The sequence below is a fragment of the Phyllobates terribilis genome, unplaced genomic scaffold (genome assembly GCF_046119375.1).
Source record: "Phyllobates terribilis strain yellow unplaced genomic scaffold, ASM4611937v1 Scaffold_7__3_contigs__length_470593459, whole genome shotgun sequence".
NCBI lineage: Eukaryota > Metazoa > Chordata > Amphibia > Anura > Dendrobatidae > Phyllobates > Phyllobates terribilis.
The window spans coordinates 384,286,475-384,312,992 of NW_027362767.1; the positions used below are offsets into that span (position 1 = coordinate 384,286,475).

Consider the following 26,518-nt stretch of genomic DNA (forward strand, 5'->3'; position numbering starts at 1 on the left):
GTTTGGGGTCATTGTCCTGTTGAAAAATAAATGATGGTCCAACTAAACGCAAACCGGATGGAATAGCATGCCGCTGCAAGATGCTGTGGTAGCCATGCTGGTTCAGTATGCCTTCAATTTTGAATAAATCCCCAACAGTGTCACCAGCAAAGCACCCCCACACCATCACACCTCCTCCCCCATGCTTCACGGTGGGAACCAGGCATGTAGAGTCCATCCGTTCACCTTTTCTGCGTCGCACAAAGACACAGTGGTTGGAACCAAAGATCTCAAATTTGGACTCATCAGACCAAAGCACAGATTTCCACTGGTCTAATGTCCATTCCTTGTGTTCTTTAGCCCAAACAAGTCTCTTCTGCTTGTTGCCTGTCCTTAGCAGTGGTTTCCTAGCAGCTATTTTACATTGAAGACCTGCTGCACAAAGTCTCCTCTTAACAGCTGTTGTAGAGATGTGTCTGCTGCTAGAACTCTGTGTGGAATTGACCTGGTCTCTAATCTGAGCTGCTGTTAACCTGCGATTTCTGAGGCTGGTGACTCGGATAAACTTATCCTCAGAAGCAGAGGTGACTCTTGGTCTTCCTTTCCTGGGGCGGTCCTCATGTGAGCCAGTTTCTTTGTAGCGCTTGATGGTTTTTGCAACTGCCCTTGGGGACACTTTCAAAGTTTTCCCAATTTTTCGGACTGACTGACCTTCATTTCTTAAAGTAATGATGGCCACTCGTATTTCTTTACTTAGCTGCTTTTTTCTTGCCATAATACAAATTGTAACAGTCTATTCAGTAGGACTATCAGCTGTGTATCCACCAGACTTCTGCACAACACAACTGATGGTCCCAACCCCATTTATTAGGCAAAGAAATCCCACTTATTAAACCTGACAGGGCACACCTGTGAAGTGAAAACCATTTCCGGTGACTACCTCTTGAAGCTCATCAAGAGAATGGCAAGAGTGTGCAAAGCAGTCATCAAAACAAAAGGTGGCTACTTTGAAGAACCTAGAATATAAGACATATTTTCAGTTGTTTCACACTTTTTTGTTAAGTATATAATTCCATATGTGTTAATTCATAGTTTTGATGCCTTCAGTGTGAATGTACAATTTTCATAGTCAAGAAAATACAGAAAAATCTTTAAATGAGAAGGTGCCTCCAAACTTTTGGTCTGCACTGTAGATAGTAGGTAAATCTTGTCTATATCGGTGGGTTCATCAACTTTGTTCCTATTTTAAAGTGTTATTCTCGTCTTCTTCAGGTGCGCTCCTGAAGACAGACAGGTAGGGTCAGCAGTATGGGCGTGCCGCTGGGAAATGTGCAAGCAGAGACAGCTTTGTTTCTGCAGCATCGGAGGAGTGTAAGGTGTATTGTGAGCCTATAGCTCGCGATGAGAATTGTTGCTCGTATACAGGGAGAAATAACGTTTCCATTATAAAAAAAATACTGTCCATATATGCAAAGTAATTTTAGGAATCCAGAGGTGGTAATTCCTAAGTGACTGGTAATTAACCTATGGGCTTGGTCTGTCTAGTCCTGACCCAACATTAATAAGTGATGTGACGGTAATGGGATATGATTGGCATAACAATCGTATGTACAGCATATATCATACTGTGTTGTAGCCCATCCTGATAAGATAATTGAATGGGCCATTCAATAATTGATTTTTTAGGACTTACAGTACATCAGGAATCCCTACCAATGTCTAGAACAAAGGTTTTCACTGAGAATTGATGGTCTAGTTGAAGAAGCGTCTTAAAGGGATGTTCTTAAGTTTTAGATCCTACTATTCAAAGGATAGGGGTAACTTTCTGATTGCTGGGGGGTCTGATGGCCGTGGTCCCCATTAATTCCGAGCTCTGCGCTCGGCAACCTCCAGCGCTCCCGTTAGGAATGAATGAAGTGGTAGTGTGCGTGGTCGACCTCGGCTACATTCAGCTGAGTCTATGAATAGCTGTGGTTCTCGGGATCGGCAGTCGGACCTCCAATTAGAACGTTTCCCCTATCCACGACATTAGGGAAACTTTCCAATTGCTGGAGCTCTGACTTCCATGGTTCCTGACAATGCCGATACCCGGAGTTTTTCAGAGACTCGTCTGAATGGAGCGGCGGCCGATCATGCATACTACCACTCCATTCATCCTTAATGGGAGCGCTGGAACTTTTAAACTTGAGAACGACCCCATAAAGGGTATGTGCAGGCAGGGAAGATATGCAGCAGATTTTCCATCTACAGTACCAGCATGATTGATGAGATTTTATGCAATCTGCAGTGGACATTGTTCTGTTCAGCGCATTTGGAAAATGCAGCACGCCAATTTATGTCGCACATTTTCCCTGCAAGGCAAATGGTGAAAGATGCAGCAAATCTGCAGCATTTCTACAGCAAAAACTGCACAATTTGGAGCAGATGTCGCCGCCGAGCATAAGAGCAGTGTGGTCGTACGTTAAGGTGCCCATACAAATAAGTGGGAAGACGGTCAAACCTTCCAATTCAGAGAGGCGTCCTGATGCATCATCATGTTTCATGGATCAGTTATAATTCTGGTCTCCTCCTATGGGGCAGAGGGTCTTTTTGGTCCCCCCCCCCCCCCCTCCTATAGACAGGACTGAGGTTTCTGCAGCCCCTATTTATGCTTCTGTGTCCAAGCTTGCAGCACATTACAAAAGTCATGAGCCAGATCCGTCTCATAGAAGTGAGAAAAATAATCACCTGCTGTCTGGAATATTTCAAGGACACTAAAGAATTTTAATATAGCAATTCAATAAGTGACGGTCGGCACAGGTTATGTGACTGATCTCATGTTCATGTCTGCCCACAGTCATAAATATACGGGTGCAGTGCCGCCACTAGGTGCATTTTCTACCGTTTATACACTTACCTCTGTCGCCATCTTGTGGTGAAGTACTAGTATAGAAAAAAATGTTCTTAGGCAAAAACACTGCACCACAGTAATTGTTCTCAGAATGCAGTGACACAAAAGTGAGTAATTTAAATAAAACATGTTTTTTTTTCTACAAAACCACTAAAATTTGAATAAAAAACATACACACATGTGGTATCGGCCCATTAATATCGACCCGAAGAATAGATTTTATTTTTAGTGAATGGATTAAAAAAATGTAAAAAAAGCAAACAAAATACATTTTTTTGCGTTCCTTCCTAGAAATGATTAATAACTAGTCCATTAATTATAATCCGTGAAAAAATCGTACCGCACTTGGATGTCACCACGGACTGTCAGAAAGAAGGTGCAGAATTTTTTTTTTCTCCATGTACAAGAAAAACTGATGAAAGTCAGACCAGGTGTTGTAGTTAGACAGAAATCCATATGACAGATTCGGTCCTGTATGGAGTGAATCAAAGACCCCATACATCCGTACGGATATGGACATGCTGCTCACGTTTCCCTCTTGAAGAAACAAGTTTTATTGTTATGTGGTTTAATGTGAAATGTAATATATAATGCAATGCTGTGATGTAATGTAAATAGTGTTATGCATTAATGATGTGTGTAGTTTGACTGTAGGAACAGTTAGAGTTAATGTTTGGGACTAGCCCAGAGTGGGAGGGGTTTAGCTGCAGGGAAAGAGACAATTTCTTGTCAGAGAGTGCATAGTGAATGGACATAAAGATCCAAGGTGAACAGTGCCACATTCTGGGGTGACCCTAAGGGCGAGGAAACCGAAGAGAAGGGATAGCGAGATCCGGATGATAAATGACTAAGAGTGATCTACCGGAAACAGGTCCTAGGAAAGGACACCTAGCCACCTGACCCTGAGCTTATAATGCTGGAAGATAATGGGCCTAAACAGGACTGAGTAGGTGGGATGAGTAGAGTGTCCCTGGCGGGAGTTCCAGAGCATCAGCATTTCTGGCCATACTGATGCCTTAAAGGGGAAAGAGGACATGGAACCGCAGGATGGGTATAAGACTCTTGTTAATCAAGACTGTAGTGTTAAAGGTGAGTTGTGGTGAGGAAGGGAGAAACAGTGGACATAGAGGGCATTATAAACTGCGACGGAAGGAAACTGTGTGTAGAATGCTTCGAGTTGTAAAGGAAACATACATAAGACTGTGTACCTGCTATCCCTTGTATATATCGCCTACCAAAACCCCATTCAGTAGAGTTTACTTTTGACTGGTGGTCTCCTTCATTGAAATGTGAAACATCTGGTCCTGGCCAACCAGCAACTTCGGTTACATGCAGCCTGCACGGGCGTAAGGCCCTCATGGCACAAGTCCACACACTGAGCCAGGACCACCACCTTCATGTAACATACTGGGGCACCACAGACGAGTTCCTCGCTCTCGGCTGTCACCCTGTGCCACATTACACATCCAAATTCCTAGACCTTTCTGGGGTTTTTTGGCTTGAAATTGCTTTTTAATATGTCAATTTTCACACGATTCTGTTGTGTCCTGGACTAGAAAAATGTTCGGCACAGGTAGATGGGTCCTTTTGTCTGGCGATGAGACCTCATCCTTGCTTTCAGTTTCAGTCCTTTTTTCCCAACATGGAGACCCCCAGATGGACATTTAGTGCACAGAATTAGTTAGTGGACTGGGGTTCTGTTTTGCTGTTTATAGTGGTTCTGTTGTGTTATAGAAATATATCCTCACATTGTCCATAAGGATACGGTGAGTGAGTGGTAACAGGTTCTGAAGAGATCCCCATCCAGGCGGCTAGTCAATCTTTATGTGTGATGTTAGAATACACGGATAACACATCCATGGTGACCAGCATAGTCCCCTGGGGAGGGAACCTGTGGTAGATAGTTTGTTCAATAAGTGGTTTCCTGAGACAAGAATACATCTTTAAGGAAGATCTGGGTCGGACATACAGTACAGACCAAAAGTTTGGACACACCTCATTTAAGATTTTTCTGTATTTTCATGACTATGAAAATTGTACATTCACACTGAAGGCATCAAAACAATGAATTACCACAGTGTGAAACAACTGAAAATATGTCTTATATTCTAGGTTCTTCAAAGTAGCCACCTTTTGCTTTGATGACTGCTTTGCACACTCTTGGCATTCTCTTGATGAGCTTCAAGAGGTAGTCACCGGAAATGGTCTTCCAACAATCTTGAAGGAGTTCCCAGAGATGCTTAGCACTTGTTGGCCCTTTTGCCTTCACTCTGCGGTCCAGCTCACCCCAAACCATCTCAATTGGGTTCAGGTCTGGTGACTGTGGAGGCCAGGTCATCTGGCATAGCACCCCATCACTCTCCTTCTTGGTCAAATAGCCCTTACACAGCCTGGAGGTGTGTTTGGGGTCATTGTCCTGTTGAAAAATAAATGATGGTCCAACTAAACGCAAACCTGATACAATAGCATGCCGCTGCAAGATGCTGTGGTAGCCATGCTGGTTCAGTATGCCTTCAATTTTGAATAAATCCCCAACAGTGTCACCAGCAAAGCATCCCCACACCATCACACCTCCTCCTCCATGCTTCACGGTGGGAACCAGGCATGTAGAGTCCATCCGTTCACCTTTTCTGCGTCGCACAAAGACACGGTGGTTGGAACCAAAGATCTCAAATTTGGACTCATCAGACCAAAGCACAGATTTCCACTGGTCTAATGTCCATTCCTTGTGTTCTTTAGCCCAAACAAGTCTCTTCTGCTTGTTGCCTGTCCTTAGCAGTGGTTTCCTAGCAGCTATTTTACCATGAAGGCCTGCTGCACAAAGTCTCCTCTTAACAGTTGTTGTAGAGATGTGTCTGCTGCTAGAACTCTGTGTGGCATTGACCTGGTCTCTAATCTGAGCTGCTGTTAACCTGCGATTTCTGAGGCTGGTGACTCAGATAAACTTATCCTCAGAAGCAGAGGTGACTCTTGGTCTTCCTTTCCTGGGGCGGTCCTCATGTGAGCCAGTTTCTTTGTAGCGCTTGATGGTTTTTGGAACTGCACTTGGGGACACTTTCAAAGTTTTCCCAATTTTTCACACTGACTGACCTTCATTTCTTAAAGTAATGATGGCCACTCGTTTTTCTTTACTTTGCTGCTTTTTTCTTGCCATAATACAAATTCTAACAGTCTATTTAGTAGGACTATCAGCTGTGTATCCACCAGACTTCTGCACAACACAACTGATGGTCCCAATCCCATTTGTAAGGCAAGAAATCCCACTTATTAAACCTGACAGGGCACACCTGTGAAGTGAAAACCATTTCCGGTAACTACCTCTTGAAGCTCATCAAGAGAATGGCAAGAGTGTGCAAAGCAGTCATCAAAGCAAAAGGTGGCTACTTTGAAGAACCTAGAATATAAGACATATTTTCAGTTGTTTCACACTTTTTTGTTAAGTATATAATTCCACATGTGTTAATTCATAGTTTTGATGCCTTCAGTGTGAATGATGATGATGGTAGCACTCACTTGTAAGGGTTATATAAGGACACAACACCTGTATAAGTCTGATGTGGCAGATAACAGTTTGGCAAAGTGGAGATTATTAAGATGATGGGGTGCGCTCGGAAAGTATGAGATCTGGAGAGTATAAGCAAGGTTTTTCTATTTCAACGCGTTTCGGTGCCAGTCCGGCGCCTTAAGGTTAAAAAAAAAAATCATTGAATTAATGGGACGATTGGTCTCACCACATGTCTCCAACTTGAAAAAGAAAAAACTTAAACACTCAATGTTCCCCAAAATGTAATTTATTATAAACACAGCTTTGTGACCCACTCTGAGACATAGCACTAAATCAAACATTTATTTAAATTTTTTAGGTCAAGGTGATTCAAAAACCAACCAATGAGATAAAAGTAACAGAATATTCCTAATTGGTCAAATCACAAATATTTATATACAAAGTAATAAAAAGGAACGCAAGTTTGTACAGTTCGTCTCTGGCCGGTTTCATGCATCTTGGGTACCTGGCCTGATCGTAGGGTCTCCTGACCTAAAATGACAGCCTCGTGGGCACATATGGGGTAGATAGCTCAGGAGACCTGGTGGGTAGTGTGATCCGAGCACGATCCGCTTTCACTATGTAGAACATGACGCCTGTGATCTCCGTCTTCATCTTTTCAACACCAATGACAGAGAAGGCAGAGAGGTCTCTAATGTTCATCTGCTGACCAATTTCTATTACTTCTTTTCTCAGTTTCAGAAAATTGACTTCTAAGAAGATATTCACATGCAGTAGATTTGATGCAGAATTTTTTTTTCAACTATTCCGTTCATGTGTTTGCTGCCAAAATAACCCCATACAGATGAACGTAAAATGATTCACAGCTGCAGAAAATTCTACCTGTGTGAATATACTGTACCCCTATGCTGACCTATAAAGGGCCAGTAGTAGAACTTACAGTTTACAAAACTTAGTTCTTTTTTTTAATACTCTTTTTATTGCAATTTTTTAATAACAGAAAATATCAAAATCTTAAAGGCAAATTCTCTATCAATATTTAAACTGAGTATCTCCTACAATTGCCGCTGCTCCACTGATTCTGGAAAAGTTTTTCTTTTTCTTCTGTGCCCTTCCGTTCCAAAGTTATGGCCCCCCTGGAAATTTTTTCCTTCAACCAACTGGGCGTATGTCAAAGAACTTCTCCATGTGTGCAGCTGTGTTTTGATTGGCCAGCGTCAGAGTATGAAAAAGGAAACTCCCAAAGAGAGGTCTAGTAGTACACGCCCAGATGGTTGAAGGGAAAATCTGAACTATTGCCATATTACTGGGAGCATAACTTTGGAACGGAGGGGCGCAGAAAAAAAAGGAAAACTGTTTTAGAATCAGTGAAACAATGGCAATTGAAGGAGCTGCTCAGTTTAAATTTAAAAGGTCATCTTTAAAAATACTAGAACATGGCAAAACAAAAACCAACAACCCTGCATATGTGTTTATATATATATTTATATATTATTTCGTTGTTTTTTTTAACTTATTAGCAAACCTATAAGCAGTTCATTTGTAACACCCACACCCACAAGATCCAAAAATGCTCAGCCATGTATTAAAGACACAGCAAGCTGTTTATAAGAAATCAGATGGTTTCTTACGTCTTTCTGAAATTCAACAGTACCCAAATGGCAGAGTGGTGAAATCTTGATTTCGTGGGAAATGTCTTTTAGTATACACACACTTTTGAGTCTTCCATAACTGTCTAGTCTCAATTTCCCAGCATTTCTTTCTTCTAACAATCCCCGGCTGCTCTACAACTATGGTCTTCTGAGACTCACCGCCTGGATTTGATGGATAATCCAACACTAGCTCCTTGAGACTGTCAAAGTTAATGTCCTTTTTGGCGGTACAGTTCAATGTAATGCCCTTTACTTTTATGGTGGTCTCCCCGTTAGACAGTTTGTACCCGTATGTTTTAGGGCCAGCTGAGACAAACTCAGTAATGTAGGTATCATTTGGGATTTCACTAGTCAAGTCTCCCAAGTAGTCACCGAGCGGTGGCATGTAATCTCCTTCCTTGCTCACAAAAATGACGGAATCAGTGTCGTGATAAAGGCATCTCTCCTGCAAAGCGTCTAAAAGCTTAAACAATTCTAGCCTGGCGTACGCCGTAGTAAAACAGGCTATGAATATATTTGTGTTTTTGTTTTCTTTTGCATAACTCTCCTTGGAGTATTGCCAATTCACCATGGCGGTCTCCTCGTCTATAAAGTCCAAAGAAGACACATCGTAGAGCGAGTGGAAGAAGTAATGCATAAAGTCGTCTGATTTCATCACAATACTTGTGTTGGGTAAATTGGTTCTCTGTCCAAATTTCCCCCACAAAGAATTTAAAAAAAGTTTCGAGATTTGCCGTTTTGCAGTATTTACACAAATATGATCAGGGCGCAAGGATATTCCTTCTCTTTTTTTGTAATCCTGTATGTACTGCTTTTTCTTCTCCTCATTGGTACACCAGACAGGAAACCCAGATGCTTCTTGCTTATCTCGAAGGTGTAATTCAATGTATTGTGCAAATAGACTATCAGATGTTTTTGAGAAATGCCAAATTTCATAGATTTTAGCAATCCTATAACCCTTCTCCACCGCTAACTGGATTTCTATGGTGCACCAGGTGCCTGTGATAGATCGTTCTTCATCATCATGATCACATTGTGTCTTCGCTACGTTTTGAGCACATGTCAGGCATAGAGGGAACATAAGTTTGCCATTGACTTTCACGGGCAGCACAGGAAAAAATAATTCTTTTGGTGGATACACCTTTACTTTAGCAATGCCAAAGTATTCTTTTATGTCTTTAAAATCCTGGTAAATGATTTCTGGGTGTCGTATAGGATATTCCTTGGTCTTGTTCACAAAAGGGTATAGACTTGTAAAATCATAGTAACTTATGGTTTCCCCAGGGGTCACTTTATGGTATAACTTAATAACATTAGTTCGACCGCCATATAAAGCATCACGAGGCTCCAATGGTTGAGGATACTGCATTTCAGAGAGAAAAACTTTAACCTCTTGGTCATTTTTAACCATTTCTTTCCAATCATGTTCCCACAGAGTCCTGACTTGAAACTTGCACCTTTCGAGATAACGTTTTTTTCTTTCATATTTGTCATACAATTCTCCATTTTTTTTGGATTTAGCAATGGGATTGCCGACTACACTATTAAAACAAGTAGGACAGCCATGGTAAATGCAGCCCAGAAACTCGAAAGCTGTGTGAACATCATTAATGAGAGCATAGCCGTCCAGAAAATATTTCCCTACTTTCTTTTCACCACCTCGTAATGCATGCTGTATGTTAATTTTTTCCTTGTAAGAAACATACATGAGCCATTGTATGGCCGGAGTAGAAAAACGTTTTTTTGTTCTATGATATCGGTCATTAGGCAAAATAGCTATGGTTTTCGCGGGTAAAAACGAAAATCTATACATAGCCATACAGAGTGAGGCTAACGTGGGACATTGGAAGGGATCTACAGCGTCTCTCGTCATCTCCATCACTCTTTTTCTAAAGCAAATGCAAGCTTGTCTTAAGATTTCCACATCCTGCTTGCAATATTTTTTAAGTTCTACCTGAAAGTCAAAAACTTCATTTTTCTTCTTTTGCTCTTCATGCCATTTCAGAAACTCTTCTTTTTCTTGTGGCATCATGTAATCCGCCCCGTACTTCTCTATTGGAGGCAAACTTCCTACATAGTTTTGGTTATCGTCGGTATTGAAAAAATGAGGAAAGAAACCTTTAACTTCGGCGAATCCCAAAGCTTGGGGCAGTTTGCTAAGTTTCATGGGTAGGAAATTTATAGAGTCGATGAATCGGATTTTGAGGGCTACTACCGTTACACAAATCAGTTTCCCGCCCTTTGCCATCAATCGTACTTCTAGTTTCTCTCGAATCAGTTGCCGCAAGATAAAGTAGGAATCGTATTTCCCAGCGTTATGGGCTATAAATGTGTATTTTTTAAATTTTGTGTCTGCGAAAAATCTTACAAAATCCACTAAACATGAGGAGTCCTTAAACTCCCAAGATTTCTCACCATCTAAAGTCTTGGCGTAGATATAATTGGGGATGTGCTTCTGGTTGTCCTGTGTGCATTCAATATCATACACAATGTAGTTATCATCAACCTCTTGAACTTTATAAGGGGTCATATAGCAGAGATGATCTTCGACTTTAACTATGGTGTCTAAGCACACACGACACTTTTCATCTTGGCACTCGTGATGACTACCTTCCTTATAGTAATGGTGACACTGTTCACAACAGGCTTTAAGTTTGCATTTCACTTTGCCTCCCTTGGCCTGAATTTTGTGATTAGCAAGACATTCTTCAGAACGACAAAACAGTCGGCAAGTGGGACATAAGATTCCCTGATTTTGGCAACAAGTCCTTCTAAGACAGGCCTTGCAAAAATCCTTGCAAGAGTGATTATTTTTATGATAAAAAATAGATTGGCAATACTTGCAGAAGTAGTCGGCACCAAGAAATGACTTAATGCTTTTAATCCCATAATAGTGCTCTTCGTGGTGCAGAATATATAGAATTTCATCTTTCCAAGGCACCTTACCTTTAAAAAATTGAAGGCGTTCCTGATCCTGACCATAGTAGAGAACGTTTATGGTCACATTCAGCTGTGTCTCAAACAAGGCTATGTCATTGAAGTTAACCATGTGATTCTCCGGTAGACCCAACTTTTCATGGAGGTCTTTGGCTTTCTCTAGAAGCTGTTGGTCTGTTGATCCCTCTTCTAACAGAGCAATTAGACTGGCTGCAAAACATAACTTATTGTTCTGAAAATCAAAAAGCCACCGTCTTTTTTTTTCTATGATTTTGCTGAAACAAATAGACTTCAGGGATCTTCGTTTTTTTCCACCACCATAATTATTACTCACAATAGTGACTGTCAGTGTGAGAGAGCTGCTCCCCAGACAGTCGCTGTTACTTTGCAGCACACTGGCGAAATAGCTTAAAAACCTTTCTGCATTTATTTCTTTTCTATTTTTTTGCAAGGAATTGATTGACTTGGTGAGACTATCGCCTTCCAATCTTAACTGGACGCAATCCTGAAGGCCAACGTCATGCATAATCCCGTCCAGTAAACTTTGAATTGCATCATGTACAGCCTCCAAGACTTCTTGAAATGATGGAAGGCAATCTAGGTTGGTAAATCTGAATTTTTTGTAATGTTCTATGGCATTAAATTTAGTTATGTGTCTTTGATATTCGTGGATATTTTCCAATATTGCTGGTACAGTTTTGTCGGGAACGAACACACCTCGCTCAGGTGTACGAGGAGGCCTATAGTCAGGACTTTTAAGAAGAACATCTAGATGAGAAGCAGCAGACTCCTTTGGAACAAGTGAAGATGTCATGGTATCCTGTAAAGGTTCCTGTATAGTAAGATTATGGTCATCTGACCCAACTGGAAGAGTAGAATATAGACTGTCAACTGGCATGGGACCTTCTTTCATCTTCTCCATAGTCATTCTGTTACCTAGCGTTATAACGCTATTATCACTGGTTTGCAGTTTTTGACTCTTACAATCAATGGTATTTTGAGGTGTTGCACTCTTTCTCTTCTTCTGACCATGACTTGCATCGGTAAGGTTGGTAGATGGGTCCATTTCACATTCATTTACTGTGCTTGTAGCTGTAACTGGAAATAAGGACAAGTAAGTTTCTAGGTTTAAGGATATCCAAAGCTAATACTGGACAACAGAGAACATAGAAATATGGCGAGAGATACAATCATGTACAACACTTTGCACAATACTGTATTTATAATTCATTTTCCAAAGTTTTAGGCAAGTGTGGAAAAAATGCAGCAAAGAAAGAATATTTTCCAAAATAGAAGTGGTAATAGTTTGTTTTATAAATTAACAAAAGGCAAAGTGAATTAATAAAAGAGAAATCTAAGTCAACTCAGCATTTGTTGTGACCGCCCTTCACCTTCAAAACATCATCAATTCTTCCAGATACTTGCACACGGTATTTGAAGGAACTTGGCAGGGAGGTTGACACAAACATCTTGTAGAGCTAACCACAGATCTTATGTGAGTGTGGCCTTGTGCAAATTCTTCTTGTCCTCATGTAATCCCATATATACTTGATGATCTTGAGATCAGGGCTGTCACGAAAGGTGAGGGAAAGACTAAGTGCAACACGACGGGAAGAGGAGGAGGAAGCCCAAACACTAGGAAATGGGGGTGTGGAAACCCTTAGGCAGATCTGACAACACCCTGACTCCCCTACTATCCCTAAATAGGTTCCGCACCTATCACTGAGCAGGAACTCTAATCCCTGACTGCCCCTAGCGATAGGCCCTAGATAGGGAGGGGACGGGGTGAGCACTAGTCAGCCCCCACTGCAACTAAAGACAAAAAGGTAAACAGACAAGGGAATACATTTAGCTTGAGAAGACAACAGGGAGATCACACCAACTATCCTCCAAGGGAACTCCAAGAAGACACTACCTGACTACTAGTACTTCAGGCCTGGACAGAGGAAAATAAAGGTATCACCGGCGTCTCTCTGGAGAGACTGTAGGTATTTAAACATCAAGAAAGGGTGTGTCAATTAGCAGCTGAAGGTGGAGGTCACTGCTAGGTCCTAGAGGGAGAAAGATATCACTACACTACACTATTACTACACGACAGAGATGAAAAGATCAAGAAGGTGCCTGCAGAGCCAAGCGCAATGAACTTCTACAGCTGGATCCAGAACGAATATCTGTCACACCTGACACACCCATGACAGTGCCCCCCTTCTACGAGTGGCCTCCGGACACTCAAGACCAGGTTTAATCAGGATGAGAGGCATGGAACGAACCAACCAGCCTAGGGGCATTCATCTCCGATGCTGAAACCCACATCCTTTCCTCTGAACCATAACCCTTCCAGTGCACCAAGTACTGTAGGGAACGACGCTGGAGACGGGAATCAACAATCCTCGAAATTTGGAACTCCAAATTACCATCAACGATGATTGGGGGTGGCGGCAAGGGAGAGTACTCAAGAGGTTCTACATATTTCTTGAGCAGAGACCTGTGGAACACATTGTGGATTTTAAGAGCCTGAGGTAACTCAAGACGAAACGCTGCAGGGTTAATGACGGCGGTTATTTTATAGGAGCCAATAAACCTAGGTCCCAGTGTGGCGCCCTTGAGGGTTAAACAGCCACAGGGATGCTGCACTTCTCTAATGGAGTGTAGTGTTCCTCCTCTGAGGTAAGAACAGCGTGATGGTCAGGACTCCACCTCCACATCCAACACCACATTTCTCCACCAGAGGGGGCTAGAATGCACTATGTGCTGTCCTCCTGGTTACAGGGAGACTGGGGAACCAAGAGCTAGGGGAACCATTTAGTGGGTGAGGGTGGAGGACTCACATTCTAGTGACACTTAAAATTTCATATTTAATACACAGCCATCTTGGTTCATGGTCCTGAGCCTAGTTCTTTTTGACTGTTTTATTGTGACCTCCTGCCCTGAACGCGGATCCTGTGTGGGCCTGCATCGGATGGAGACACAGCCCTCGGACCTTGGCCTTGGGTCGAGGGGCAGGTTGCGGATAATGGATGTCTCAACCCGGTCAGGGACCATGACCAACAAGGCCCGGAGCTTAAGAGTGTAGCTCCACAGCAAATGGATCCCAGGGAGGATGCAGACGGAGATGAGTACGCCACCTGTCCTCGCCAACCTGATATATTCAGAGGGAGTCCGGCTGCAAGAGGGGTACCGGCCCCCGACACCCGACCTTGCTACTCCATGTCCTGGTCGGGAAAGCCCGGTAGGCCCTGAGGATCCCACCGGGTATCGGAAGGAGAGGAGCTGCCACCCGTGCCCTTTTTCTGAGAGGAGTTCAGAGGGAGACCCAGCCTATCTACACACACAGACAGGAAAGCACTCGGTCTGTAGTTTAGGAACACTCTGGTGCGGGGTCCTGATTGAACGCTGGACTCACTCGGAGGTTTTCGGGCCCCCTTCGTTTCCGGTGACCGCAGAACTCCGCGGGGAGCAGGGAGTCACCTTCCTTCTGCCATCTCTTATGTGAGTAAAGCCTTGGAAGTTCACCCCTATGGCCTCCGGACTCTTTATTCTGCGCTACACTGCACTACGCACACTTTCTAGACTACTACCCCCATCATCCTGTCCTTCTGCCCTGAGGCCTTGCTCCGCCTGTGGGGAGTAGTAACAACGCCGGCTGCCCTAACACCAGACCTCAGCGGACTGCAGCAGCGCTGGTGGCCTTCACCAGGTGCCACAGGTGGCGTAGTAGAGATCAGCCACTCAACCCGGATAAGCCCATACCATCCTTCTTTTAATGTGACGGCCCTGGGCACGGAGCGGGTCCGGGCCACGGCTGCACCCCATCTCTCCATCACAGGACCCGATTCCGAGTCCCCCATCTCCCAGGGTAAAAAGGGGCTTTTGAGTAGAGGCGTCACACCAGCTTCCAGGAAGGAATCCTCAACTTGATATATTCCTGGTAGACAACCACAAAAAGTCATTCACACTTAGAACCAGACCTGGCAAGCGTTTCCTGTCAGCCATACGTTTGTATCTGTCTCCCATGATCTTCAAATTACTCTGAACCCCCCGCCACACAGAAGAGAGCGACGAAGCAAAACTTTCCTCCTCGACAACTCCTGAAGCTCCTCCCCCACTAAAAGTACCAAATTGTGGATGGAAACTGTATGCACCAAAGAACGGTGCCTGCCGGTAGATTCTTGGCGATGATTATTAATAGCAAACTCGGCCAACGGTAAATAAGATGCCCAATCTTCCTGGTTTTTGGTGACAAAACACATGAGGTAACTCACTATTCTGATTAATGCACTCGGTCTGTCCATTCAACTGGGGATGGAAGGCAGAGGAAAAGGACAGCTGCACCCCCAGTCGAGTACAGAAAGCTTTCCAGAACTTAGAAACAAACTGGGTCCCCCGATCTGACACCACATTGGAGGGAACCCCGTGAAGCTTCACGATCTCATTAATAAAAACCTGAGCAAGAGTCTTGGCATTCGAAAGTGCCGGTAATGCGATGAAAGGAACCATTTTAGTGAACCTATCTACAACAACCAAAACCACAGTCTTGCCTGCAGATACCGGTAGGTCAGTAATAAAATCCATGGACATGTGTGTCCATGGCCTACTACGAATAGGCAGTGGAAGAAGAAGACCAGACAGACGGGTATGCGAAACCTTAGAACGCCCACAAATACTACAAGCAGATACATGTTCAATCACATCCTGGTGCAACCCCGGCCACCAAAAACTACGAGAAAGGAGGTTTGCGGTTGCCTTACCACCTGGATGACCAGCAAGCACTGAGTTATGATGTTCCCTAATTATTTTACGGCGCAAATTAGATGGTACAAATAACCTCCTCAAAGGGCAGGAGGCAGAGGCATCTCCCTGAGCCTCCAACACCTCACCCTCCAGGTCAGGGTGCAATGCCAAAATGACAACCCCCTTCTGCAAAATTGGGGCAGGGTTTGCATGGTCACCACCACCAGGGAAGCTCCAGGACAAAGCATCAGCCTTGATGTTTTTAACCCCTGGACGGAAAGTGACAATAAAATTGAACCTAGTAAAAAACAGGGACCACAATGCTTGCTTGGGGTTGAGATGTTTAGCAAAATGAAGATATGACAGGTTCTTATGGTCTGTGATAACAGTAATAGGATGGACTGCTCCCTCCAACCAACGTCGCCATTCTTCGAACTCCAATTTAATCGCCAAAAGCTCCTTATTACCCACGTCATAATTTCTCTCAGCCGAAGATATTTTTTTGGAAAAGAAAGCGCATGGACGCCATTTACCAGGGGACGAACCCTGAGACAACACAGCCCCAACCCCCACCTCCGACGCATCAACTTCTACGATAAAAGATTGAGAAACATCGGGTTGACTGTGAATAGATGCTGTGGAAAAAAAATCTTTAAAGAGGAAAAAGCCTGCTGGGTGGCATTCGACCATTTAGAAAAATCAGACCCTTTCCTTGTCATGTCAGTAACGGGTTTCACAATTACCGAATAATTTTGAATAAATTTCCGGCAAAAATGAGTAAAACCCAGAAAGCGCAGTAATGCCTTAAGGTTCTCGAAATGGTCCTAATCAAGTACAGCACGGACCTTCTACGGATCCATCCAAAAACCGAAGATGACAACAAGTACCTGAAAAACTGCACATCCTGGACGGCGAAAACATATTCCTCTAGTTTGGCATATAGTTTGTTATCCCTTATTATCTGAAGCACCTGTTTAACATGTCCCCTATGTGTCTCAGAATCAGGTGAGTAAACCAAAATATCATCCAGTTAGACCACCACAAACCTGCCCACCAAATGATGAAAAACATTAATTATGAAATGCTGGAACATCGCAGGTGCATTGTCAGACCAAAAGGCATAACCAGACTCTCAAAATGTCCCATAGGGGTATTTAACGCCATTTTCCATTCACCCCCTTCTCTGATTCTAACCACGTTGTAGACTCCCCATTAATCCAACTTGGAGAATACCTTAGCTCCCACAACCTGGTTGAATAAATCTGGAATCAGAGGAAGATGGTATGGATCTCGGATGGTAATTTGATTCTATTCCCAGAAATCTAAACAGGGATGGAGATCGCCATCTTTCTTCTTCACAAAGAAGAACCCTGCCGCCACGAGCGAAGATGAGGGTCTGATATGTCCCTTTTCCAGACTCTCAGCAATAAAATCCTTCATGGCTTGTCTCTCAGGGCCAGAAAAATTGTACAGTCTGGACTTTGGTAGTTTAGCTCCGGGGGTCAGGTTAATAGGACAGTCATATGCTCGATGAGGAGGCAAATCCTAACACCCTTTCTCAGAAAATACATCCTCAAAACCAGACAAAAACTCAACAATATCTCTGGATTGCCAATCCACCAACGGATTATGTTTCACCAACCAGGATAAACCCAGTACGCTTGGATTGGGAAGGCCCTCCAGGACATAACAAGGAATTACTTCATAATGAAAAGACCCCACCCTCAGTCTTATATTATGTACAATCTGAGTCAAAGCTCTCTGTGTAAGTGATGGTGAATTGATGGCATAAATAGGAATGGGCTTAGCTAAAGTACAGCAAGCAAGCCCATGAGTTCTCGCCAACTCAGCATCAACCATGCTGACTCCAGCTCCACTGTCTACAAACACAGACATTTTCTCAGTCCCGCTCTCTAGCACAGCCTCTGCCGTCAGGACAAACCGAGAACTGCAGGTTGAAGACAAACATACCCCCTTCATTATCCAACTCCAGACTCCCAAGGGTTAATCGAGTCTCTTTTTGCTTAGGAATCGAGGGACAGGCCCCAATAAAATGTCCCTTCTTCCCACAAAAAAATGACTCGCCCCCTGGGCCGTGGGGCACCCGGAACCGGGCTTCAGTGCGATGATGGGGGTAGTAGTGGCAACCCGATCCCGTGGCTCAGGGTGGTCAGACCAGTGGCAGTCTTTTAGATGTTTTAGATAATATCCGACTACGCCACCCGTGGATTGCGGTTATTAGGAACCGCCGCTGCAGGGCAGACCGCTGGGGCAGATGATGTATGCAGCTGGGATGGTGTGACACCCCACGGGAAGAGTGCGGCCCCAGGGCAGTGTAGTGGATGGTGGGAGTGATGGTGGTGGGAGTCCCAGTACCGTTAGTGCTGGAGGAGCGAAAGAGCACACAGACAACGTACTGCAGTCCAATGTCTTTTATTCACAGTTCAGGTGCTCCGGGTCACTTCTGCGCAAGCAGTGACCACCCAAGCCGTGCAGTGTCCACCAGATGAGGGGCTCGGTCCACCCCCAGGCAGTTCAGGAGCATGGCACAGGACCCCCTTCAATCCTTTCTCTGGCCTGCCTCACCAGTGACCCACTTTTGTCCAGCTGCCGCGGACTTGCGCGGGTAAAAGTGGGCCCCGTTCTCCGCTGTCCTATATGGTGCCTTCCTAGCAGGTTTGATGAGGTGCTGCACCAATAAATGGTCACAGCCTCCGGTCTTTGGCTGAGGGTTGTTTCTCCTCCACCAACTTGGGATCCGGTACCCTTAATCTGCCTGACCCTGCACCCTGGATTCTCGTGGGTTCTTAGGGTCCCTTCCACCTTCTTGTTCCTGAGCCCTTCTGTTCCTCTGTCTCTTCTTCTCCTTTTCTGTTCTGTCTTCTCCTCCTTCCCTTGACCTCTTCTCCAGGCCCACTTCCCCTTCTCCTCTCAGGCTCCGGCCTTTTCTCTAGGCCTGCCTCTGAGCAGAGCTCCTACAGAGCCTCTGCTCCCTGTCTTCTCTCCTGTCTGCACAGACTGAACTTCACTTCTCTTTTCTCCCAGAGCTAAGATGGTGCCCACCTTTTATACCTCCCTCTGACCATGAGCCCAGGTGACCAGCAACCAATGGGCTCCTTCCTACGCTCAGGAACCAACCCCTATCTGCCCCTACAGCACTGGGTATTCCACCCCGTCTCCCCACTCCAGTCAGGGACATAGTCGGTCGTGCCTGCACTTCTGTCTAGTGGAAGCACCGTTGAGCTGTCCCTCGGAAATGGGGTGTGTGAGCTGTATGCGGCTAACTGAGCCCTGGTCCATACTCCATCCTTACCCGGGAGTGGAATATCACACCTCTGGACTGAGGTGCAATACCCCTGTAGCGGCCGAACCCTCGGGGCGCTACAAAAACACACGCCCTTTTTCTTGCGGATCTCAGGGGAAACATACGACGCAGAAGCCCACCCTAACTGCATGGGTTCCTCTAAGTCCACAAGTACTGGTTCATCCCTAGAACGCCCCCCCCCCAGCAAGGGGGTATTGACGCGCCCCCTGGGACATATTCCTTTTTGAGGGGAATACCCGGCACCGGATCAGATGGGGGGGGTTGTAGTCTCCGAGCGGCTGTGACCCGGCCCGTGCCCAGGGCGTCAAACTCAGTGTTATGTGGCAGTCCTACAGATGTTATTAAGAGTTCTTTTGTGTCGACTACGCCACCCGTTGTGATGCGGTCACTGTGGCCGCCGCTGCAGCAGGGTCCGCTGAGGCTGATGGTGGGTGCGCAGCTTGGTGAGATAACCCCCAACGGGAGGGGTATAGCCTCAGGGGGGACAGGTGCAGAGGATGGGGGTTGTGGTGGTGCAGTGCAGACGGCAATGAAGACAGAGTCGGGTTGTGCAGTTAAGGGTGTTTACTTACTGCAGATGTTGTACTGGTCACTCCAGCTTCGAGTGACCACCCGAGCCGTGCTGCGTCCACCAGGTCCTGGATCCAGCCAACCCCCAAACAAGTCCGGAGCGTGGCCCTGAGCTCTCCTTCTGTCCCGTTCTCTGGCCGTCCCCACCAGTGATCCACCTAGGTCCAGCTCCCTCGGGCCTTCTGTTGGGACACCCTTGGCCTTGGGTTCCCTGACCCTTCATGTGGTGTGCCTTCGGGGTGGATGTGATGGGTGGCCGTGGCAGATGCTGCCCACGGCCTCCGGTCTCTGGCTAGGGTGTGTTTTCTGCCCCCGCCAGTTTGGGATCCGGTACCCTGTGCCGACTCTTCACCCGGGGATTTAAGTTGGGTTCTTGGAGTCCTCTTTTCTGTTTCCCCCTCTGGGTCTCTCTTCTCCTCTCTCACTCTGGGTCTCTCTTCTCCTCTGCTTGCTGACTTGTTCTCTGCATCTGACCCTGTTCTCTGATGGTGCCCACCTTATATACACCCTCTATGTGTGAGCTCAGGTGACCAGCACCCAATGAGCTCCTATCTTTACCCAGGCTGCTCCCCCTATCTGCCCCTACACTACTTGGGATGTACCACCCCCCTCCCACTCCAGCCAGGAACAGACTCGGTCGTACCTGCACATTTCTAAGTGGGAGTACCGTCGGTCTGCTCCTCGGAAATGGGATGTGTGTAGTGCATGCAGCCTACCGAGCTCAGTTCCACACTCCTTCCTTACCCGGGAGTGGAATATCACACCTCTGGGTTGAGGTGCAATACCCCTGTAGCAGCCGAATCCTCAGGGTGCTACATTCCCCCCTGGTAAATCACAGCACGTCCTCGGGCTGTAAGACATAAACACCAAACATACATTTTTTTTTTTTTTTCCATAAACATATAAAACAACATATATTAGCAAATAAAACATTCTCGTCGCCTCTGGCTCCTCCTCCGGTCACTGTGCAACGTGTGACCGGGTAAAGTGCGACAGTCTCTCTGGAAAACTGGTTTTCCTATAAAACCGGTAGGGGGCGCTTTAGGACGTGCAACTATATACAAGGATATGGCCGCTCTCAGTCCTCGGCCAGGTATTAGGGAGGAATGACCGCTCTCAGTCCTCGGTCAGTGGGATTTAGGGAAATACGGGTAACAGTTCACACATGCTGGTCCCAACGGGGACTATATTAGCAACAGCAACAGTTTCAGTTTCAGTTTCAGTTCACGGTTTCAGTTTACTGTGCCCCGACGGGCAACTATATACAGCTTCTGCTTCGCTGTCCTTAGCGACGGCGTCCTCCTGCTCTTGCTTTATGGTTACCTTTGGCGTACAGGTCCTCTCCCAGATGCGGCACTCTTGGTCTTATGGGCGCGGTGGTGGTGGCGCCCGGGTTGCCCAGGCCTTGCGGCCAGGCCTGGGGCACCTGGAAGGTGAAGGGCACCGTTAGGACGGCGGCGCCCTGGGCTACCTGGCCTTGCGGCCAGGCCGGAGGCTCCGCGGAGGTAGGGGGCGCTGTTGGTGATGCGGCGCCCGGGGGTACTAGGCCTTGCGACCAGGCTGGTGGTATTTCCTGCTTTGTCACGCTCCGGGTCGAGGCGCGTGACGTCACAGGGGTCGCTGCGGCGGCTTCCGGTCGGGGCCTAGTCCATAGCGGTGACATGGCGGCTACGGGCACAGCAGGGGGACTTTCGGGCTCTGCGACGGGGAGCTGGGGCAGGTGGGCGGTTTCCCGGCTTGGGGTATAGGCGTCCCCTTTACCTGCCTCCATGCGTTCGGCTCCCTTCTCGGCGCCGTCTCCGGCCTTTGGTCCTCCCGCGCCATCCTCAGAGGCGGTCTGTCTCCTCATCTTGGCTGGCGTGCTCCGGGTCTTGATTTGCTGGGCCATCTCTCGGCTCCACTCCGCCAATGTCTCTCGCTGTACCCGGGCCATCCTCCGTGCGAGGCCCTCCAGGGCAGTCTGTGCACACTCCCGGTCTCGGGGGAGCTGTGCAAGGACCTCCACTAGGCCTAGTGGGGTCGTGGTTTCCAGCAGGCTCCTGACCAACGGGTCGGTGCTGCTCTGCTCTTCTTCCAGCAGGCTCCTGGCCAGCGGGCCGGTGCTGCTCTGCTTTCTCTCCATCTCCGGGCAAGCTCCTCCGCCACTCCTCTCCAGGCTTCTTGCCTCCGGGTGCGCTCGCTCCAGACTCCTCGTTAGACTTCTTGTCTCCGGGTGCGCTCGCTCCAGACTGCTCCAGGCGGCACCCATCTTCGTTCTTTTCTTTCGTCTCCTCCCACTTCGAGGGCGGTCCCGGGGCAACTCGGTGACTGTCAGCTCCAGGGGTAGTTCTTTCACGCTGACAGACACCTCCAGCATCACAGTCTCTGTTGGTGGGGGCGGTTTCCACTTTTGGCGCCATTTTCTGTCCTGGCCCACGATGGGAGGTGGCCTCTTGCCCTCCTTTGGCACGCCCATAATGGCATCCGCTGCTCTTCCAAGGCGGGAAATCTTCGGATTTGGCGGGAAGCGTCGCCCAGTGGCGGGAAACTCTGCAGATGGCGGGAACAAGCTGGAAATGGCGGACAATCGGCGGGAAACGACCTGTGATGGGGTCCGATGGCGTGGACCCTCCGGAACCGGCGGGAGACTTCTTTCTGAGGTAAACTTGCACTTTTCTTCAGGCACGCAGTACCCGGTTGTTGTGGGCACGTAATCCTGCCGACTACGCCAAAGTTGACGCGCCCCCTGGGACATATTCCTTTTTGAGGGGAATACCCGGCACCGGATCAGATGGGGGGGGTTGTAGTCTCCGAGCGGCTGTGACCCGGCCCGTGCCCAGGGCGTCAAACTCAGTGTTATGTGGCAGTCCTACAGATGTTATTAAGAGTTCTTTTGTGTCGACTACGCCACCCGTTGTGATGCGGTCACTGTGGCCGCCGCTGCAGCAGGGTCCGCTGAGGCTGATGGTGGGTGCGCAGCTTGGTGAGATAACCCCCAACGGGAGGGGTATAGCCTCAGGGGGGACAGGTGCAGAGGATGGGGGTTGTGGTGGTGCAGTGCAGACGGCAATGAAGACAGAGTCGGGTTGTGCAGTTAAGGGTGTTTACTTACTGCAGATGTTGTACTGGTCACTCCAGCTTCGAGTGACCACCCGAGCCGTGCTGCGTCCACCAGGTCCTGGATCCAGCCAACCCCCAAACAAGTCCGGAGCGTGGCCCTGAGCTCTCCTTCTGTCCCGTTCTCTGGCCGTCCCCACCAGTGATCCACCTAGGTCCAGCTCCCTCGGGCCTTCTGTTGGGACACCCTTGGCCTTGGGTTCCCTGACCCTTCATGTGGTGTGCCTTCGGGGTGGATGTGATGGGTGGCCGTGGCAGATGCTGCCCACGGCCTCCGGTCTCTGGCTAGGGTGTGTTTTCTGCCCCCGCCAGTTTGGGATCCGGTACCCTGTGCCGACTCTTCACCCGGGGATTTAAGTTGGGTTCTTGGAGTCCTCTTTTCTGTTTCCCCCTCTGGGTCTCTCTTCTCCTCTCTCACTCTGGGTCTCTCTTCTCCTCTGCTTGCTGACTTGTTCTCTGCATCTGACCCTGTTCTCTGATGGTGCCCACCTTATATACACCCTCTATGTGTGAGCTCAGGTGACCAGCACCCAATGAGCTCCTATCTTTACCCAGGCTGCTCCCCCTATCTGCCCCTACACTACTTGGGATGTACCACCCCCATCCCACTCCAGCCAGGAACAGACTCGGTCGTACCTGCACATTTCTAAGTGGGAGTACCGTCGGTCTGCTCCTCGGAAATGGGATGTGTGTAGTGCATGCAGCCTACCGAGCTCAGTTCCACACTCCTTCCTTACCCGGGAGTGGAATATCACACCTCTGGGTTGAGGTGCAATACCCCTGTAGCAGCCGAATCCTCAGGGTGCTACAGTATTGCCACGGAAAGAGGGCTCAGAATAAGGTGGTCTCACCCGTCTATCCCGCAGGCATCTATCTACACGTATAGCCGATGACATGGCAGCCTCTAAGGACTCTGGGGTTTCGCACACTGCCAAAGCAAATTTCAACCTTTTTGTAAGACCCTGACAAAATTGGCTTCTAAGAGCCGGGTCATTCCATTTGGTATCGGTTGCCCATCTATGGAATTCAGAGTTATAAGTCTCCACTGATCGATTCCCCTGCTGAAGGTGACTCAGCCTGGATTCAGCCAAGGATATTCGATCAGGATCATCATAGATGAGGGCTAAAGTTCCAAAAAACCCTTCTACAGACTGGAGACAAATAGAACGCTGTGGCAAAGAAAAAGCACAGGACTGAGGATCTCCTTGCAACAGTGAGATCACAATCCCCACTCTCTGCTCCTCATCTCCAGAGGAGTAAGGTCAAAGTTTGAAATTCAATTTACAGGCTTCCTTGAACACAAAAAACTTGTCCCTACCTCCTGAAAACCTGTCAGGGAGGGCAATTTTGGGTTCAAGATGGACCGGCCTACCCGCAGAGTCCCTAACAATAGGAGTCTGCAGCCGCTGCCATTGCTGCTGAACCTCAGAAGGTCAGTCACCTCTAGTGACAACTTCTGCAGCTGTTCTGCCAGCACAGAAATGGGATCCATAAACCAGGGGAGAGAAAAAAAAAACAGTTGGGGGTTTGGTCAGGATTATTGGTGTCCTCAATGCTGGGAAATACTGGCAGATACTTATCCATCATGTAATTGTGGCACCACAGGGGTCTGGTTTCCACAGTAACGGCAATGTTATGTCTGAGAGCAGGTGGGAGGTCTCTTGGTCAGGGATCCTGTGCATGCCACACCTCCTGCCCAGTCCTGGGAGGGGAAGAACTTCCCCTATATAAACCTAGGGCTGAGGCAGGGTTAGTGAGTAGAGAAGAAGTAGAGACAGAGAAGCAGATATAGGAAAAGAACATCAGGAGCTCTGTGGGAGCAGTGCTACAAGGAGTCAGGGGCTGGCAGCTGCAGAGCTCGCCCTGACTGAGAAGTTATCACCGGACCCGGAGTCCGAGGCTGTGGGGACTAACTCCTATCCAGCAGCAGAAACCGACCGGCAGGGGATTGCAGGTCCTCTGGCCCAGAAACCCGAAGGCACGGTCACACGCGTGGGACCAGCACCACCGTCGTGGAGCGGAAGCTACTAGAAGGCCCCGAGTCACCGGCCATACGGGTGAGCACTACACGGTACACTCAGGGACGTGGGCTACTTATACCCGCCTCTAGCAAGGTAGCCAGAAGAGTACAGTTAGTTTGGGAGGCCTACAACTCCGCCTGGCCAGGGGAGATCCCATCTGCTCAAGGACTGACCAGGCCCCAATCGCTAGCCAGTACTCCGGGAGGGTCTATCTTTGTCACCAGTAAAGACCCTGAACTACACCGTACCGTCTCCGAGTGGTCCCTGCTACCCCCATCATCCACGTCGGCTGCCCTGAGGCCATACCCCTCCCGTTGGGGGTTATACTATCACGCTGCACAATCCTACCACCGGCCTCAGCGGTCTGCCCTGCAGCAGCAGCTCCTTAGCTGTACTCAACGGGTGGCGTAGTCGTCCAACATCTACCGCTAATACAGCGCCACTTAGTCTGACTCCCTGGGCACGGACCGGATCACCGCCACGAGACTACAACCCTCAAGAGATCCGGCTCCGGGTAAGCTCCCGCGTGCGCAACGCAGCGCGACACAGGCCCAGGGGCGCGTCAGCTTTTTGGCGTAGTCGGCAGGATTTCGTGCCCGCAACCACCGGGTACTGCGTGCCTGAAAAAGACTGTTCAAACTTACCTGTGGTGAAGATTCCCGCCATCCGGCGTCATCTTCCGCTTCCTTCCCGCCATCGGTGGAGTTTTCCCGCCATCCGGCGCCATCTTCAGCCTTCTTCCCGCCATACGTGGAGTTTTCCCGCCATTGGACGCCATCTTGAGGACGCCGCGCGGGAAGAAGAGGGGCGTGGACTCCGAAAGCGCGCGAGAACTGAAGCCCCGCCTCACGTCCGGACGTTGCGTAAGGTCCTGGAAGGAGCCCAGCAGACGCCGACGTCACAGGAGCGCGACGGAAGGTCCTCAACCCTGACGATCCACTGCGGAGCCGCGGCCTACGGAAGAGGATCATCGCAAGGTAGGCCACGGTCCACTAGGGGGGAGAAGGATGCCGGATACGGAGGAGAGCTTCACCGCTTCAACCCCCGCCAGCGCCACCGCTGTTGCGGTCATGCCTTTCACCATGCCCTATATCCCGGGGGCAGCCTGGCTACCCCAGTACTCAGGGGAGTCACATACCCTGCATGACTTTAGAGAAAGGCTGGATAGCCTCTTCCAGGTGTATCCCCTCACGGAGGCGCAAAAAGTGAGCATCCTGGTGGCCCAATTAACCGGGGCAGCCCAAAGGGAGGTAAAGTCCTGGCCACCTGGGGGGAGGACTGTCGCAGGGATACTAACCCGGCTGAGGGACACCTTTGATACCCGCACCTCAGCCGAGATCAAGCTTAGATTCTACGGGTGCAAACAGCGGGCACATGAGAGTATAAGGGACTATGCCCTGAACCTACAAGAGGCCCTGAGAGCCATTAAGCAGACCGACCCTGACGGCGTGGGAGACGAGGACAGGCTGTTGACTGAACAATTTATAGAGGGTTTATATTGCAATGCCCACCGAACCCAGTTGCGGGCAATGGCCTTACAGGACCCTCATCTGGGATTTGCACAGTTCAAGGACAGAGCCATCCGGGTGCTCCGAGAACCAGCACCAGGTGGCGTTGTGACCCACAGACGCCCCACTACCACTTACCACCAGGAGGCGGCGCCCTTGTCGGCAGGGCCTGTGGGAGCTGATGCGCAGGCTTTGAACAATGACCTGCACCATCAGGTCCAAGAGCTAGCTAAAAGCGTTGCTGCGCTAACCCGAACTGTGCAGTCTTTACAGGTTTCCACTCCAGGGAAGATCCAGCTGGCAT

The 26,518-nt window shown here is 48.0% G+C and overlaps 1 protein-coding gene across 6 annotated transcripts in view; it reads right to left on the reverse strand.

The window, feature by feature from the left end:
* Window positions 1-6,697: 6,697 nt before the first annotated feature.
* LOC141154904 (uncharacterized) overlaps window positions 6,698-26,518 on the reverse strand; it is a 67,786-nt gene continuing 47,965 nt past the window's right edge. For all 6 annotated transcript variants that reach the window (XM_073641448.1, XM_073641447.1, XM_073641446.1 and 3 more), the window contains one exon: window positions 6,698-12,061. In XM_073641448.1, the coding sequence (XP_073497549.1) occupies window positions 8,019-12,061 (4,043 nt within the window). In that variant the 3' untranslated portion in view covers window positions 6,698-8,018. The remainder of the gene's footprint in view (window positions 12,062-26,518) is intronic.